This window comes from Excalfactoria chinensis, unplaced genomic scaffold (genome assembly GCF_039878825.1).
Source record: "Excalfactoria chinensis isolate bCotChi1 unplaced genomic scaffold, bCotChi1.hap2 Scaffold_84, whole genome shotgun sequence".
In the NCBI taxonomy this organism is placed as follows: Eukaryota; Metazoa; Chordata; class Aves; order Galliformes; family Phasianidae; genus Excalfactoria; species Excalfactoria chinensis.
Window position 1 is genome coordinate 580,845 of NW_027315716.1, and position 16,969 is coordinate 597,813.

A 16,969-nucleotide genomic window follows, 5' to 3' on the forward strand; every position below is an offset into this window, starting at 1 on the left:
GTAAACCGCCAGTGGCTCATTTACTGTTGACGGTGAGTCAATCAAAATCCTGCTTTCCCCCTGCTTCCTGGCTTTCCCTCCTGTGTGACTTCATGACCCAATTTCTGATGTGTTCCACACTGTTACTTTCTTCCCCTCAGAGTTTAATTGCTTCTGTTTCACATTTGGGTGCTGAAAAGTTGTCAGAAGCTGTACAATCCCCTCCAGCAACAGATCCTGTTTATATTGCTGTAAGCTATGTTTTGCAGTGATATGATAAGTAACAAAAGGGAGAAAATTAAACAGAAATGCACATCTCTTTGTATAAAACCCTGTTATCTGCCAAGTTTTACTCTGAGGGTCACCAGAAATGCTAGCACAGTGTAAGGAAGCCTCCAAGTCTGCCTGCACAGGGCATTCTGAAAGCAGCACCACAGCAACTTGCCTTACACCAGGGACAGCATTTACCCAAACAGAGGTCAGTCTCAGGACTGAGCATCCACAGTGTGCAGAGGAGGAGGGAGAGCAGCAGGAGGAAGGCTGGAATTTAGAGAAGGAGCTGTGGCAACAATTTAGAGCAGAGGTTGTGCTGTGATCATCTAAGGATGTCAATAAGGCGAATAGCTTTTAAAATACCAATCATTGTAGCTGGAGGGGAGAAAAAAAAGAGGAAAGCTTTTGGGCATATAAACCCATCTTGAATGACATTTCAACTCTCCTCCCATTTTCACAGGATCTGAAATAGACCCATTTCTTCTCTGTCAGGATCCCATGCCTTTTTTGTTGATATTTTTCTACCTCTTTTTGTCTTGAATACATATCTGAACTTTTATTTGCTGGAAACCACCTATGCAGTAAATGAAAATGGATACCTAAAGTTACCAAGTGTTTTATTTACTGAAAGATATTCCTGGTGCAGAGAATGCTTGATGAAACTTTTGGTATTATTTGTGTCAGTATTTTAAGAATTGAAATTATCCAGAAACACTCATACGAATCAGGAAGCCGAGGTCCTGGAACAGGCTGCCCAGGGAGGTTGTGGATGCCCCATTCTTGGAGGTGTTCAAGTCCAGGTTGGATGGGGCCCTGGGCAACCTGACCTAGTAAACATGGAAGTTTGGTGGCCCTGCCAGGCAGGGAGGTTGGAATTTCATGATCCTTGAGGTCCCTTCCAACCCGGGTCATTCTGTGATTCTATGAACTTCCTTAGCTATCTGATAGCTAGTGATAGAAACAAAGCCAAAGTTGGAGGCAAAGCCCTACTGTACAGGAAAAAAGAAACTCCTCTAACGTGCCTGTGACTCTTCTGAGTCAGAGAGAAGTTGTTCACTGAGGGGGAGCTGAGGCCCTGGCACTGCTGCCCAGAGAGGCTGTGGGTGCCACATCCCCACAGGTGCACTCGACTCAGCTCCTGTTGCAGTGAATGGAGGCACGGGGAGGGATGTGGTTAGTACGTGACCATCTCCTTCCCCAGGCACAAAACAAGGCAACAGGGACAACGGCAGCAGCAGCCGTGATGGCAGACTGTCAGTGAGGAAGAGCTTGAGGAGCTGCAGCTCCTGGCTCACCGCAACCAGCCCAACATCCCCCAGCCGCTGAACACACTGTACGGGACAGGCACCTCTGGGCGTGCGCTGTATGGACGTGCTCTGCAGCCTGCCTAGCGCACGGCAGGGGAAGAAGCACGGTGGTGGCAGCGCTACGGGGAGACCTGCCGTGCTGCAGCGCGTGCCTCCGGTCCCGCTGCCGGGCACCACCGGGTGCGGTCTGGCTCCGTCCTCTCTGCACCTCCCTGCGGGCGCCCGCCTGATTCTCTGCCAGGCTTTCACACGTCTCGATCCGTGGGATCGGTCCCTCTCTTTCGGGGCTGCCCGGCTCAGCCAGGAGCTGCTCCTCGAGACCGGGCGCGTTCCGCTGCTCGCGGTCAGCCGCCGCTTCTCACCGCCCAGCAGCGCCCCACCGCCACGCTGACTCCGGAGGACGGCTCAGTTCTGCCCCTGCGCTGGCTTCGCCTGACCGCCCGGCGTCCCCCGAGGCACGGCACAGGCGGCGGCGGGGACGCGGGGCGGCGGAGCAGCGCTCGACCCGCACGGAGCTCCGCAACTCGCGCCGTCATAGCGGACCGGCGTCGTCATAGCGGACCGGCGCCCGCAAGCGCTATTGGCGGAGAAGCCGCGCTCGGCCCCGCCTCCTCTGCGCTCCCATTGGTCGGTCCGCCGAATGGGGCGAGCGCTGCCTGCTGGGGTCTTTCCCTTTCGCCCGTGAGGTCGTGGCGCCCTCGTGACGTCATCACCTCGCAGCCCGTCCGGATCCGTCCGCAGGGTCTTTGCGTCCTTAGGCAGATCGTAGGAGGATGCGAGAGCTGAGGGGCGATGGGGGGGAGGAGCATCCTGCCGTGGCACCGGGAGCCTGGGGACAACGTGCTTTGGGTGCCGGCACGAAACTCCTCCATCCGTCAGCACAGGAGCAGCAGTTCTTGCCGCAGCGGCAGGAACTCAGCGCAGCCCTGCAGAGAGTGGCCCAGAGGCACAAGAAGAAGATGACATCCATCGAGTGTGAGCGCCCAGCAGTGTCTGCAGCCTGCGAGGTGAGCGGGGCTGGGAAGAGGAAGCTGTAGGAGTCCTGGGGAGGGACGCACAATGGCAGCGTTAGTGGCAGGATGAGCTGCTTCCTCTTCCCCTCCTGACACCGTGCACTGGTTTCCTTGGAGAAGCGCCCCACAAGCCAGACCCCGCTGTCACATCTGTGGGGTTCCACAGTGCACACAGACATGGGGACGCCGTGTGCTGGGCTCATGACAGCAGCACTCGGGCGCTGTGGGCAGGACGAGGGTGGCGGTCTGCTTCTCTTTGTAACCTCAGCCAGGCTGTCACTCTCGGGATAGAAAAAGCATTTCTTAGCCATGATCTGCTTGTGCGCGGCGTCCTTCTCTCACGTAGAGCTTTGCTAGAAAACTCCTTCTCTTTCTGTCTGTTATTGCAGTTGCCAGCTGCTGGTGGACCTGAGCCATAAGAGACTGAGCAAAACCTCGAGCGATGGTGAGTGTGCTTGTTTGCTGTACCACGCTGTGCCAGGCGTTTGCTCCATTCAGATAAACATAGGGAGTGTGGATGGGTCAGGATTAGTCAGTCTTTTATTTTTTTAGTGGTGAATTTGTAGCTTCTTTCCATTTCCTCCTTCTAGAAGATAGTGCCCCACACGTCTGTGCTTCTCCTGCTTGAGAGTGAATGGAAAATGCAACTGAATGTCAGTACCCAGAGGAAGTATTTTTCCAGATAAGCTCTCTGGGCGTACTGCTCCCTCCTGGTTCAACCCACAAGGTTCCACCCGTGCAGTGGTTATTCCTGTGCCTGTTTCCCAAAGCCCAGGCTCCATGAAGGTCAGCGCTGCGTTGGTGTTGACCTTGACTGGAACAGAGTTGGATCGTAGGAGGCAGTGTGATCCCACAGAGATGGCACTGAGCAAGAGGCAGGAGAAAGCTGTTTGTGAATGGCCAGTTTGAGCCAAACACAGCATGTCATGGTGTGTTGCAGAAGCACGGGATGATTGGTGTTGGAAAGGACCTCTGGGCCCATCTGGTCCAGGCCCTGCTGCAACAGGGCCAGCAGAATTGGTGCCGAGGGCCACATCCTGGGCTTGGAGATCACCTAGAGGAAACTCTGCAGCCTCTGTGGGTCTCTGTGCCAGCTCTGCAGCACTTACACAGTGCAGGAGTGCTCCTGATGTTTGGTGGCAAGCTCTGGTCCTGGCACTGGGCTCCACTGGATGCAGCCTGGCTACATTCTCTCTGTCCCTCCCTGCATGGATTGATGGCCATGGGTGGGATCCTCCTGAGCTCCCCTTCTCCAGACTGAGCAGCCACTTCTCTCAGGCTGTTGTCATAGAAGACGTCTTCCAGTCCCTTCACCATCTTGGTAGCCCTCCATTTCCAGTGTGTCCAGCTGTCTCTTGTACTGGGAGCCCAGACCTGGACACTATTCTCCAGGTGCAGCCTCATCAGTGCCGAGTAGAGCAAAAGCAATGGTGCTGAGTAATGGTCCTTACCTGCTACAAGAGAAGTAGCTAGGGCTATGATGGGAGCACACTGCTTTATGACTGACACGGAGAACTGCTAGGAAGAAGGCCTGGTGGGACTGGACACAGATGCAAGGTGGTCCAGCTTTTGTTTCACTGCAGACTCTGTGGGCAGCAGCATGGAGATATGTTCTCCATATAGTTGTGCCCCTGTGGCTTCTTTCTGATGTGCCTGGGAAGTCCCCCTAGAATAGGCTGCTGCGTGAGACAGAAGTCTGATACAACATCACTTGTGTGGGTGGAGTTTTACTATCTCTGTGTTCACGTCTTTTATGTGCTTTGTTTTGTTTTAATTCAACTCTCTGTGTGCACGGGTGCAAGTCTGCCTTTGCTAAATCCTTTTCTTGTGGCCTTAGGCAACAATGAAGGGGATCTCGAGTTTCAGCGCTGAGCAAGAAGCACAGCACTCAGGAAGGCCATGAAGGGCTTTGGTAAGTTGATCTCCCTCCGCAGGTCAAGTTGTTTTGTTGTTTTTTTTCCCAGCACTGGGAATGGCAGCTCGGATGGTTTGTTCGAGGGAAGCGCAGCTGCTTGTATTGCTCTGCTGCACAACTGCCCTAAAAATAGTTGGGAAGAGGAAACACAGCTGCCTTTCTTATGTCCTGAAATACGGCTCCTCTGGTGGAGCGGGTCCTGGCAGCTTTGTGTGCATGGATGTGGTCCTGGGGCTGTTGAGAACTGGCTGTGGAGGGGACTGGGGGCGGCACAAGACCAGAGGGCAGTTCTGATTCTTGTGCAAGCAGCCTGACTGGCTTCCATTTGTTTCCTGCAGGCACGAATGAAGAAATCATCATTGACATCTTGACCAAACTAAATGTTTCCCAGCGTCAGCAAGTTCTGATCACCTAAAAGGTCTACAGAGATGTGTGAAGGTGGTTGTGTCACTTGGATGAAAAATGATCATGAAGGGTTCCTGATTCGTATGAGTATTTCTGGATAATTTCAATTCTTAAAATACTGACACAAATAATACCAAAAGTTTCATCAAGCATTCTCTGCACCAGGAATATCTTTCAGTAAATAAAACACTTGGTAACTTTAGGTATCCATTTTCATTTACTGCATAGGTGGTTTCCAGCAAATAAAAGTTCAGATATGTATTCAAGACAAAAAGAGGTAGAAAAATACCAACAAAAAAGGCATGGGATCCTGACAGAGAAGAAATGGGTCTATTTCAGATCCTGTGAAAATGGGAGGAGAGTTGAAATGTCATTCAAGATGGGTTTATGTGCCCAAAAGCTTTCCTCTTTTTTTTCTCCCCTCCAGCTACAATGATTGGTATTTTAAAAGCTATTCGCCTTATTGACATCCTTAGATGATCACAGCACAACCTCTGCTCTAAATTGTTGCCACAGCTTCTTCTCTAAATTCCAGCCTTCCTCCTGCTGCTCTCCCTCCTCCTCTGCACACTGTGGATGCTCAGTCCTGAGACTGACCTCTGTTTGGGTAAATGCTGTCCCTGGTGTAAGGCAAGTTGCTGTGGTGCTGCTTTCAGAATGCCCTGTGCAGGCAGACTTGGAGGCTTCCTTACACTGTGCTAGCATTTCTGGTGACCCTCAGAGTAAAACTTGGCAGATAACAGGGTTTTATACAAAGAGATGTGCGTTTCTGTTTAATTTTCTCCCTTTTGTTACTTATCATATCACTGCAAAACATAGCTTACAGCAATATAAACAGGATCTGTTGCTGGAGGGGATTGTACAGCTTCTGACAACTTTTCAGCACCCAAATGTGAAACAGAAGCAATTAAACTCTGAGGGGAAGAAAGTAACAGTGTGGAACACATCAGAAATTGGGTCATGAAGTCACACAGGAGGGAAAGCCAGGAAGCAGGGGGAAAGCAGGATTTTGATTGACTCACCGTCAACAGTAAATGAGCCACTGGCAGTTTACTGTCAGTTTTTTGCCTTTTAATCTGCAAGTTCCAGAGGTGATAGCACCCTACCCAACCCACTGCTTGGGGGAAGGGAGGGGAGGGGGTTAAGTGGGGCAGGAAAAGCCACGGCCAGAGTTCAGGTGAGAGCAGGGTCTGTGGTCAGCATCACAGAGGGAGGAAGGCAGGTTTTTTGTTCTCAAAATCTAAAAGGCAGAGCTAAAATTAAACGACATCCAGGAGATACAGTCATGAGCATAAAAAATATGCCACCAGAAAGGCATCCTGAGATCTCTGCAGATTATATTTAATATTTATTACTATTGTAATAGCTTTGTGTTGGTAATTAGAGGCATTGGCCAGTTCCAAACCCCACAGTGGGAACTGCCATACAAATATAATTGAATGCAACGCTTGCTCTGGGGAGCCAGGAAGGAGCAGACACCTCCCAGCTGAAGACAAGAGCTTCTGTTTGCTCTTATAAAGCATCTGCTGAATTGGTTGTGAGGAAGGGGAGGCAGTGTTCAAATCACTCCCCTCCTGTGTCAGCCCAGCATCCTCCAGTGAAAAAACAGCTGCAAGCCAGCAGCGCACAGCAGGGCACTGCACAGGAGAGCTGCTTGCCCTCGCTTGCTGGGCTGTGCCCAAGGACTGTCCCAAACTCAGTGGGATTCTGCAAACCATGGGTGTTTTTAGCACGTAGCAGCTCAGTATAGACCTCCTTTTTGAGCAGCAGTGCAGCCCCTCCAAGAATGAAAATATCAGTTATAAAAGTAACCTTGCAGCTAAGCTTCAAGGGGGAGTTCTACACGCCAGCAATTTTTTGCTGTTTATTCATTCTAGACATACTTACAGACTAATTCTCCTCTTACTCTGTTTTTATATCAGTTATTCGCCGTCGACTGAGTGGAGTTAATTTAAATTTACAGCAGCGTAAGTGAGGGAAAGCTGCTCGTAATCAGTAACAAGTTCATTCTACCACGTTTACTCACCATGAATAGTACCTCGCTCATTGAATAATCCTATAAATTCTTCTCGGGGTTTCTTGCAGAGTAGGATAGTATGTGATCTGAGTAAGGATGGCAAACACTTTCCATACTTTTCAAATCAATTACTCCAGAAGACATAATCTGGTGCTGTATCACCAAGTCCAGTGTGTACACCCAACATCCTGCCTACCGCATGGCTCGGAGCTTGGGAGGTGTGTGATGTAAGAAAGGAGAAAAAATGTTATCATAGCACTAGTTGGGTAGACACCATTGGAACACTCTTTTCCATGAGAGACCATCGATTCACACTGTTTTTTCATGTGCTTCTGAAGTGATTTCTTGATTTCCTCTTACTGCTGGAAAAATAATATGAAATGATATTAGAGCAGGGTAATACTTGCTAAATTTTTAGCTAATAAACCACATTCACAATGGCAGTCCTTGTGCAGCCTATGCTTGTTGTAATGCTATGCTGAGATGATAACAGCAGGGGGGCAAAGTCTTTGGATACAGCAAATGAGAACAAGCCCAAATGCAGCAGAGCTGCCTGCCTCTGGAGAGCCTCAGGTAGGCAGGGATCTCCAGCAAGAGATTACCCTTAAATGAGGTCTAGGAAGGGGTGGAGGCAGACACAACTGCTGCAGCAAAGAGGACAAAGAGCTTGGTTTCCTGCTGGGGCCCTCCAGCCTTGCCAGCGCTCTTGCCATCTCCACCCAAGGCTGTTCTAAGCAGTCCTACACTGGCTTCCTTTTCCCTGCGTGCTGCAGACACTCACCTCAACTCCTGCACTGGCACTCACCCTGGCACTGCCTTACTTTGATGGTTCTGCAGTCTCACCAGTTGTTGCTCATGACACAACAGCAAGGACTGATCACACAGTCCTGATGGAGGTCTCTGGCACCACAGCACAACTATTGCAGGCAAGGGATGACCTGACAGGTTGTGCTGAAAGAATCACTTCTATGGCCCTTTACCAGCCACGTTCCTTCTCTAGTTCGTTCAACGCGGTCACGTCCTGCCCATGAATTGGGGCAGAGACAACCAGATTCACAGTCCCCCCAGTTACATGAAGGTGAAACGACCCTCATACACAAGTGAAATAAAAAATCAGCTTCTTTAGGAGATTTCTACAAAATGCTTCTCCTGTATGCGTTGGCCCTCTCACAATCGTATCTGTCTAAGCCATATGCTTTATTCAAATACCACATAAGGCTTGAGTTACTAACAGCTTTCAGAGAAAAAGAGGAAAACCAAAGAGAAATTAAAACCAGTAGGAAGATCGTCTCATTATCCTTTATCTCATTCACCATCTTCAGCTCCATGTGAGATTTATCCTTCGTCTTTGCTTCTCTGCAGGCCCTGACAACACTCCTATACTCCTCCCAAGAGGAAAGGCCCTTTTTCCACACAGCCACAAACAAGAGCTCCCAAGGGAACAAGCAGCCCCCCAGGTGCCCATGTGCGAGGCTGTTATGCCTTATTGGTTTTTCACATTGGCACCCAAAGTTGGAGGCCCTGTGTGCTTCACCACCGTCAGCATGAGACGTGGTCCTGTGAGGGGTGTGCTGTGTGTGATGGGTGGCTCTGGGCTCTCCAGGCCAGAGATGCAGGGCAGGTAAGATGGAATAGGGGTGCTGTATGTGGTGGGCTGGATAGAATGGAGCTTACAGTTAGCAATGACATGGTTGAAAGCCTCTGTGTAAGGGACAAGGAAATAAAGTGGATGTCACTGTGGGAGTCTACTGTAAGCAGCTCAGCCTGGACAACAATACATATTATTCTTAATTCTTTAAAGGAGTATCTCAAGAAGAGAATCACTTGCCCTAATGTTTCACCAGCTTCCTAGAAACTGACGTGGTGTAGCACACAGCCAATGGGCTCCGTGGTTTTCATGGCCAACTGACTGTATATGAAAAACTGCAAAATGAGAAGTTATTCAAGGAGTTTCTGGTGTCCCTTACTACCCTCCATCAATAGTGGCAGTAGAAAGAGCTAAAGTCTGACAGTAACAAACTTCTCTTCATGCTTTGCCAACTGAGAATAGCCAACAACATCACAGTCAAACCAGGTGTGACTGTCAGGCTACCATCTATTGGTGCTGTGCTCATCATCTTGAACTGAAGTTTGTAGCCCACTTCCCCACAGTAGTGGTGCTAAGCAAAAAAGATGAAGGCCTGCCTGTAATCACAGCCTCCAATTATCTGCTCTAACACAGCTGTGGGGAGGCTTTGTTGGTAATGGCCCCACAGGGACCAATTACAGCTCCAACACTCTCTAACATTTCTGGACAGCATTTTGACTGCACCTCCATCATTTGCTTACAGCAGTCTTCCCTCGGTCCCCAAAGTTCATGGACACCACATACGCTGTGGGGCTCATTACAGTGCAGAAAGACCTAACAAGTCATTTCCCTCAAGTCTTCCAGGCCTGAACTGCTCCTTAGGGAGGTCTCTGTGTTGCAGATGAAGGTTTCAAGGATCGCTTGAAACAAAAAAGGAGATGTCCTATTTAAGGGTATTTTGTCTTACACCAGACACCGAGATGTCACCGAGTGCAGCACAACCCGTGTGACACAGATGGCAGCTCCGTCAGGGAGAGGGAGGTACAGCCAGCACGGGGGTAGCACTGGGGATCCAAGAGGGAAATGTAGTCAGTGAGAGCTGATAACTGGAGAGTGACTGCAACAGGCAAAGATGGGAATGAATGCCAATGGAGGAGAAAGAAGGCTGTGCAAGAGGAGGGTTGCAGGGGGCCAGTTGCTTGTGGCCAGATGTGTGGTCAGTGCTGGTCTGGCTGGGTGTGTGGGAGGCATGGGACGGAGCTGAATCCCCTCCAGGAGCCAGGACTACAACCTCAGGATAAGATGCCTGAATGGATTCAGCTGAATCCTGTCCCTATGGAAGTGTAAATATGTCCTGCAGAGCCAGGATCCCTGCATCCCAGGTCACTGTGCCAGGGCAAGGACTCAGCCGCCAGCCAGGCTCAGCACTCAGCCTGCCCGGAGAGTTGCTCAGGCAGCTGTAGGGAGATGTGGGGAAGGGGAAGTAGACCCCCAGCAGCACAGGGGCCTTTTGCTGCTCAGGGTGCTGCATAGGCTGGAGGCTCACAGCTGCACTGCATGCTCGGGGTGTTGCAGAGGGGACTTTACAAGAAAGAGGACCAAACATGGGAATTCCTGCCTTTTGTTCATTTTCCTACCGTTAGGGTAGGGATGACCAGAGAAATGGGAGACAAGCTGTATATATTGACACAGCACTGAGACTGCTGTGCTGTAGCTTTGGAGATGAGTAGGTTTGTGAGCAGCATCCTTATGTTCCATCAGCCTTTCCTGGCTCGATGGACAGAATGAGCATCAGCCCATGGAGATGATGTGGAGAGATGCTAAGAGAGACGTCACATTCTACAAATAAAACTGAGCACTCCTGCCACTTTACAGTGTACCCACCTGGGTGGCTCAGGATCGCCTTCTCCAGAGCCCACGGGCAGAGGCCTCTCCTACTTTCCTCTTCCATCCCTATTCCAACTCATGAAAACAATCTCAGGCTGTGGATCTGAACCAACATTTCCCTCAGAGAAAGAAAAGGATTGGATTACTCAGCAGGAGGAAGGTCACCAAGGAACGGTACAGGTTTGTGCCAAGAGAACTCTCACCTAACTTGCCTTTTTTTCTCCTGGGATGATTCCCCATGTCCAGGAGCGGCAGATGTCCAACAGCAGCTCCATCAGCGAGTTCCTCCTGCTGCCAATGGGAGACACACGGCAGCTGCAGCTCCTGAACTTCTGGCTCTTCCTGGGCATCTACCTGGCTGCCCTCCTGGGCAACGGCCTTATCAGCACAGCCGTAGCCTGCGACCACCGCCTACACACCCCCATGTACTTCTTCCTCCTCAACCTGGCTCTCCTCGACCTGGGCAGCATCTCCACCACTGTCCCCAAAGCCATGGCCAACGCCCTCTGGGACACCAGGGCCATCTCCTACACTGCGTGTGCTGCACAGCTCTTTGTGTTTTCATTCTTTCTGTCAGCTGAATTTTTCCTTCTCGCCATCATGTCCTATGACCGCTACGTTGCCATCTGCAAGCCCCTGCACTACGGGACCCTCCTGGATGGCAGAACTTGTGCCATCATGGCAGCAGCTGCCTGGGGCACTGGGGTTCTCCATTCCCTGCTGTACACTGCCAATACATTTTCACTGCCTCTCTGCCGAGGCAACGCTGTGGACCAGTTCTTCTGTGAGATGCCACACATTCTCAAGCTCTCTTGTTCGTACCCCTACCTCAGGAATCTCAGCCTCATGACACTCAGTGCATCTTTGTTTTTTGGGTGTTTTGTGTTCATTCTGCTTTCTTACGTGCAGATCTTCAGGGCCGTGCTGAGGATGCCCTCTGTGCAGGGACGGCACAAAGCCTTTTCCACGTGCCTCCCTCACCTGGCCGTGGTCTCCCTCTTTATCAGCACTGGCTTCTTTACCTATCTGAAGCCCCAATCCACCTCCTCCCCAGCCATGGATGTGTTGGTGGCGGTTCTGTACTCCGTGGTGCCTCCAGCAGTGAACCCCCTCATCTACAGCGTGCGGAACCAGGCACTGAAGGATGCCATTTGGAAACTTATTAAGGGTGTTTTTTACTTGTATGGGAACTGCTGAATCACAGCCTGAACCTCTGATTAACCACCTGAGGCAAGCAATAAGCCTAGGAGTACAGGTGAAGGTAATCTCCTGTGCTAGCAAAAGGGGTGGAGCCTGGCTCCACCTCTCCTAGATCCCATTTTAGAGCTGATTATCATTGGGAAAGGATCTCTTTGGGAGGTTGCTCTTTGTAGAGGCTTGTAGTGAGCCCAGGATAAGTGTAGGCACCATCTATTCCTCTTAAAACCACACAACGTAGCCTAACTCTTCTGGATGTTCTCAATTGTGTCATCAGTGCATTTGCAGATTACACAGCAGTAAAGATTCATTGATTCCATCTCTCTCCCCAGGTGACTCCTAATGTATCCCACTCTAAGCTTGTGCTCTGTTGTTTTCCTTTAGTGTGTTTCATTCTTCAATGCATCTTTAATGTTTTCTAACTCCTTATGCTTCTTTTGTTCCCCTCAAATCCTTTCACTGTGTTCCTTTCCCTCCTTCTTTCTAGGCAGCTTGTGATTTCAGCATATGCTTCTGTCACGGGGTTACCCCAAGATGTCAGTCCGTGACCCTCCGGGAACCCAAACTGCCCCCAGTGGCAGTAACACGGAACCAGGACACGAACTCTTTAACTGCCACTGCTCTGAATGATGTTCTGATGTGGAATAGCCACAACAGGGATCACAACAGCACAACAGCTTCATCGTGTCTGAGATGAAATAGCAGCCAAGAAGGACGTGGGCAGTGAGTGTTTTGGGGCTCTGGAAATCTGTGTTTGACACAATGAGAAGATATTTTCTATTGCTCAGAGGTTCTCCATTGTGGAAAGTGGATTCAACTGAGGACACTGGTGGATGAAGAGCTGGCCATGAGCCTGCACTGTGCTCTTGGAGCCTGGATGACCAATGGTAACCTGGCCTTCACCAACAGAGGGGTATCCAGCAGTGAGAGGGAGCTGATTGCACCCCCCTACTCTGCCTTTTGAAGGCTCCATCTGGTACACTGTGCCCAGGCCTGGCAAAGCCAGCACAGGGAAAACATGGACCTGTTGGAGCACCAACAAAGATAATCAGAGGGCTGATGAAAGATGTTGAAGTTGGGATTGTTTAGCTTGGAGAAGGAACGCTCCAGAAAGACCTCATTGCAGTCTTGCAGTACTTGATAGGAACTTCCTTGAAAGGCAGGAGAGAGACTGACTTGTTACACAGGTAGTGATAGGGAAATGGATTTAAAGTGAAAGAGGGGAGGTTTATGTCGGAGGTTATGAAGAGATCCTTCATGCAGAGTGTGCTGAGGCACTGGAATAGCCTGCCCTGAGAATGGGTGGATGTCCCATCACTGGAGGTATTCAAGGCCAGGCTTGACGTGTTCCTGGGCTGTCTGGTCTTGTGGTTGGCAACCCTGCCCAGAGCAGGGGGGTTGGAACTAGATCATCTTTCTCATCTTTCCAACACAAGTGTTTCTATGATTCAGTGGATATAATTTGGACTTGGTAAAATCTACTTTTACAGAACTATGCCTCTTGCTTTCCTCTGCTGTCCATTAACTATATCTGTCCGTGTCTTCACGTAGCTTTTCTCCATGTAAGGAAGCTGGGAATTGGTGCCTAGCGCTGACTCTAACCCATATAACAATCTGTAATCTAACCTTAACTCGATCCCTAACTCCTAACCCATAACTTGAACCCCCTAAAGTATACCTAAAGTATCTTAAAGTACAACCTTCACCCTTTCCTGTCCTAAACTTCAAGCTAAACTCAAGCTCTTTCCCCTAAACACCAACCCTTATCACATCCCTCGCCCTAACACTAACTCACGTGCGAGCACTGCACCTAGCACTAAATCTAACCATCAGTGCTAGCCCTCAGCCCTAATTCTAAGCTTAAACCTACCTCTAACACCGAACCTTGTCCCTGACCCTCTGGTTGGCAGCTTGTTATCTGGTAGGGTACATCAGGCCGCTGCTCTTTCAAGCTGTAATGGATAGTGCGTTAAGGAAGAGAGAAAGCTTAGTAGTTTTACTGGTGGCAGCCAAGGCTTGGTGTCTCACAGCTGCTCTGAGCTCCTGGTTAAAGCATTCAGGAAGAGCGGTAGAACCAAAGTGCAGCACGCTTAGGAAGGATGATAGGCTTGTGTAGAAGAAAGGCCTTTCCCAGAAGCAAGCAGTGGGCTGGGGTTGGCACCAAAACCAAACCCTGCTTGCACCTTCCCCTCTCGTCATTCCACATGCTGACACTGATTTTAAGAGCAAAAAACCAAGACTACAGCGAAGAAAGAAAGCTCTAGAACAACTTGGCTACTTTATTCACCCCCTTCCCTTTCCACCACAGATGATTCTCAGCCAACCTCCAAGAGCCACGTTACTGCTCTGCTGACCCTTCTCTGGGTCCCATCAGCGCACTCAGAAATGACTGAGAGCAACACGTGCACACAGACACACAGCACAGCCCTACGTGTCTGCTTCTCCATTAGGAAATGGCATCAAAAAGAGCAGGAGAGGAAAGCAGGCATGGTGAGAGAACTGCTTTGGGCAGCAAGGAAAGGCCAGCTGAAGCTCCCGGGTTAAGTCCCCTCTGCAGAGGGTGCCAGCGATGCCATCTCCTTTGCAAACTCTTCCTGTGTGGGGAGAAGGGTTGGGGTCTCCCTCATCCCTGGGCTCTCCAGCATCCTGAGGGTCTCTCTGCACTGGGGTTCTCCCATGAGAAATGAGCTGCCAGCCCTGAGAGAAACTCTTCCTGCAACCAGGGACACTTGCAGGGCCAATAACATCACATGGACTGGGAGATGGTTAATGAGGATGGAGCTCCAGATGAAGCTCTTCCTGCAATGCGGGCATTTCTAGGGTCTCTGCCCTGAGTGGATCCCCTGGTGCTTGATCAGGTAGGAGCTGTGGTTGACCACATCAGTTTCTTCCTACGTGTGAGGAGCTCTGCACTCTGCACAAAGCCGTTCTCACACTCGAGGGCATTTCTAAGGCTTCCTGCCATGTCAGCTCAGAGCTGCTGCAGGCACGGATAGGGCTTCACCCAAGTGCAGACCCTCTGGTACCTCAGCAGGTTCCAGCTGTAGCCAAAAAGCTCTTACATACAGGCTGGCACCTTTATAGAGTTCCTCACGTGGACCCCCAGGTGTGCAATGAGCTCTGGATGGAGCTCTTCCTGCTGTCAAGGCACTCCCAGGTCTACTGAGGGGTGTACTGAGGTTAACTGAGGGGTCTGTTGGGGTTTACTGAGGGGTCTACTGAGGGGTCTACTGGGGTCAACATAGGGGACTACTGGGGTGTACTGAGGGGTCTACTGGGGTGTACAGAGGGGTCTACATAGGGGTCCACTAGGGTCAACATAGGGGTCTACTGAGGGGTCTACATAGAGGTCTACTGGAATCAACTGAGGGGTCCCCTGGGGTCTACTGAGGCCTACTGAGGGGTCTACTGGGGTCTACTGAGGGTTGAGCTCCAGACAAAGCTCTTCCCACACACCTTGTGAACAGAATTGTTCCCTTCCTGGTGACCCATCAGCCCAGCTGAGGTATCCTTCAGGTCCTCATCTGCTGCCCCACAGCCTCCCCCACAAACCCTTCACTACTTCTATCATCATTAAGGAACACCCCAACCCACGCCATCCTACGGTCCTGTGACCATCCAGGACCCTTCCAACACAAGCCGATCCACGCTTCTTTGATCATCAAGGAGCCTCCCAAGGAGCGCATGCCATCCCAAACACAAACCATTCTCTGGTTCTTTATGACCTTCAAGGACTCTTCCAGCACAAACCGTCTTCTGTTCCTGTGACCTCCCAGGACCCTCCTATGCTGGTGACGTCACAATGTCGCGCTGACCTCACAGAAGCCCCCCCGGGGTGGGGCAGGGGCAGTGGGTCAGCGCCGAACCTGCCGGCCCCATTCTGCAGGCGGTGCAGGTCCTGCGAGCAGCTGTGCCAGTGGTGCAGCAATGCGGGCCCAGTTTGCCAGCGGAACATTAACAGCTCTGCAGCGCGTGGAGCTGCTGCAGCAGCTGGAGCAGGTGAGCTCTGGGTGGACGGGCACAGAAGGGCCGAGCTGCCGGCTGGAGGGCACCCTGCCCACGGCATGGCAGCAGAGAGCCGGGTGCCAACGCCGCTCCTTTCCCCTCGCACAGGCTCACGAGCGGATGATGGAGAAGCGCACGGCCGCGGCCAGGGCGTCTTTGCTGAAGGTGAGCAGATGCTGCTGTGTGGGGTGCGGTGGGGTGGGAGAAGTGCCCTCGTGTGGGTCTGCAGCTCCAGCCCTGCAGGCCCTGCTTGCCCCGATGGAGGAGGCAGGAGGGGACGGAGCCCCGTGGGAGCGCCGGTGCCCTGACGGCCGCTGCTCTTCTCTTTCCCACAGGACGCCCAGCAAATACGGGCTGAAAGAACGGCTGCCCGTAAGGAGGAGCTGGAGCAGGTAGGGGGCAGTGAGGGCTCGTCCTCACAGCTCGGCATCCTCACGCCTCTGGCTGTGCAGGAGGACCTCGGTCCCCATCCCTCGGGTCCATCCGTGGGACCCAAGGCGGCCAGCCCTCATGACAGCCGTTGTCTTGCAGGAGAAGCAGCTCATTGCCCAGCTGGAGGAGCAGCTGAAGGCCGGGAGAGAGGAGATGGAGGTAGTGTGGAGGGGCGAGGGGAGCGGGGCTGCCCACCCCCGTGTTGTGGACATGGAGCTCAGCCTTTTGTCTGCCAGGTGCTGCGCCGGGAGAAACAGCGCCTGCGAGAGGAGCGGGAGGAGCTGGAGCTGGAGGGTGCCTGGTGAGTGCATGGGAGCCACCCATGGGACCCTGCAGCCCACGCCTGCACACGGGGGTCTCTGACACACCTGGGGCAGCAATGGGACTGCAGCGCTGCTGGGGATGGGGCTCTGCTTCCTGCATGGTGTGGCAGAGCGGCCCCGTCCCAGCCCTGGGGTGGGCACACGCTGCTGGGGAGCCCCCGCGGTGACAGAGGCCGGCAGCCTCCAACCAAGCCTTGTTGCCCACAGGCGGCAGCATCAGATGGAGCTGGAGGTAGAGCGCGTGCCTGGGGCTGTGCTGCCAGAGCTGGTGGAGGCACAGCTGGTAAGGGGCAGAACACACGGCACCCTCACCCCATCCAACAGTGGTCTCCCTGGGGACTGTTGTGCTGCTGGGCTCCCGAGTCCTGCATGAAGCCCTGCTGCGCAGCAGGCCCTGACCACCATCCCTGCCCCATCTTCACCTACAGGAGAAGAAGGAGCGGGCCAGGAGACGTGGGCTCTCCTTCTGGATGCAGTGAGTCTCCCCTCCTTGCCCTGTGCCCACCCGACAGCAGCCGGGCTCCCATCAGTGGGCTGATGGCCAGGACCCCTCTTTTGCCCCACAGGACCATCTGCCTCATCTTGGTCTGCCTCCAGCTGCTGCTCGTTGCTGTGCTGGGCTTTGCCCTATTTTACGCCCGGCACTATG

General features: G+C 52.1%; 1 protein-coding gene and 1 long non-coding RNA gene across 2 annotated transcripts; both read left to right on the top strand.

Moving 5' to 3' along the window:
• The first annotated feature begins 1,225 nt into the window (after positions 1 to 1,225).
• Positions 1,226 to 5,167, top strand: LOC140265345 (uncharacterized). The gene is made up of 4 exons (XR_011906252.1): positions 1,226 to 2,566; positions 2,962 to 3,017; positions 4,410 to 4,484; positions 4,826 to 5,167. It is a non-coding gene; the product is annotated as an uncharacterized lncRNA (long non-coding RNA).
• Positions 5,168 to 10,618: 5,451 nt separating this feature from the next.
• LOC140265299 (olfactory receptor 14A16-like) lies at positions 10,619 to 11,560 on the top strand. The gene has a single exon (XM_072361209.1). It carries the CDS (start codon positions 10,619 to 10,621, stop codon positions 11,558 to 11,560), a length of 942 nt encoding a protein of 313 aa, XP_072217310.1.
• Positions 11,561 to 16,969: the final 5,409 nt, after the last annotated feature.

Excerpts from the sequence above, each read along its gene's own strand:
- LOC140265299 (XM_072361209.1), top strand. The coding sequence starts at position 10,619 with ATGTCCAACAGCAGCTCCATCAGCGAGTTCCTCCTGCTGCCAATGGGA.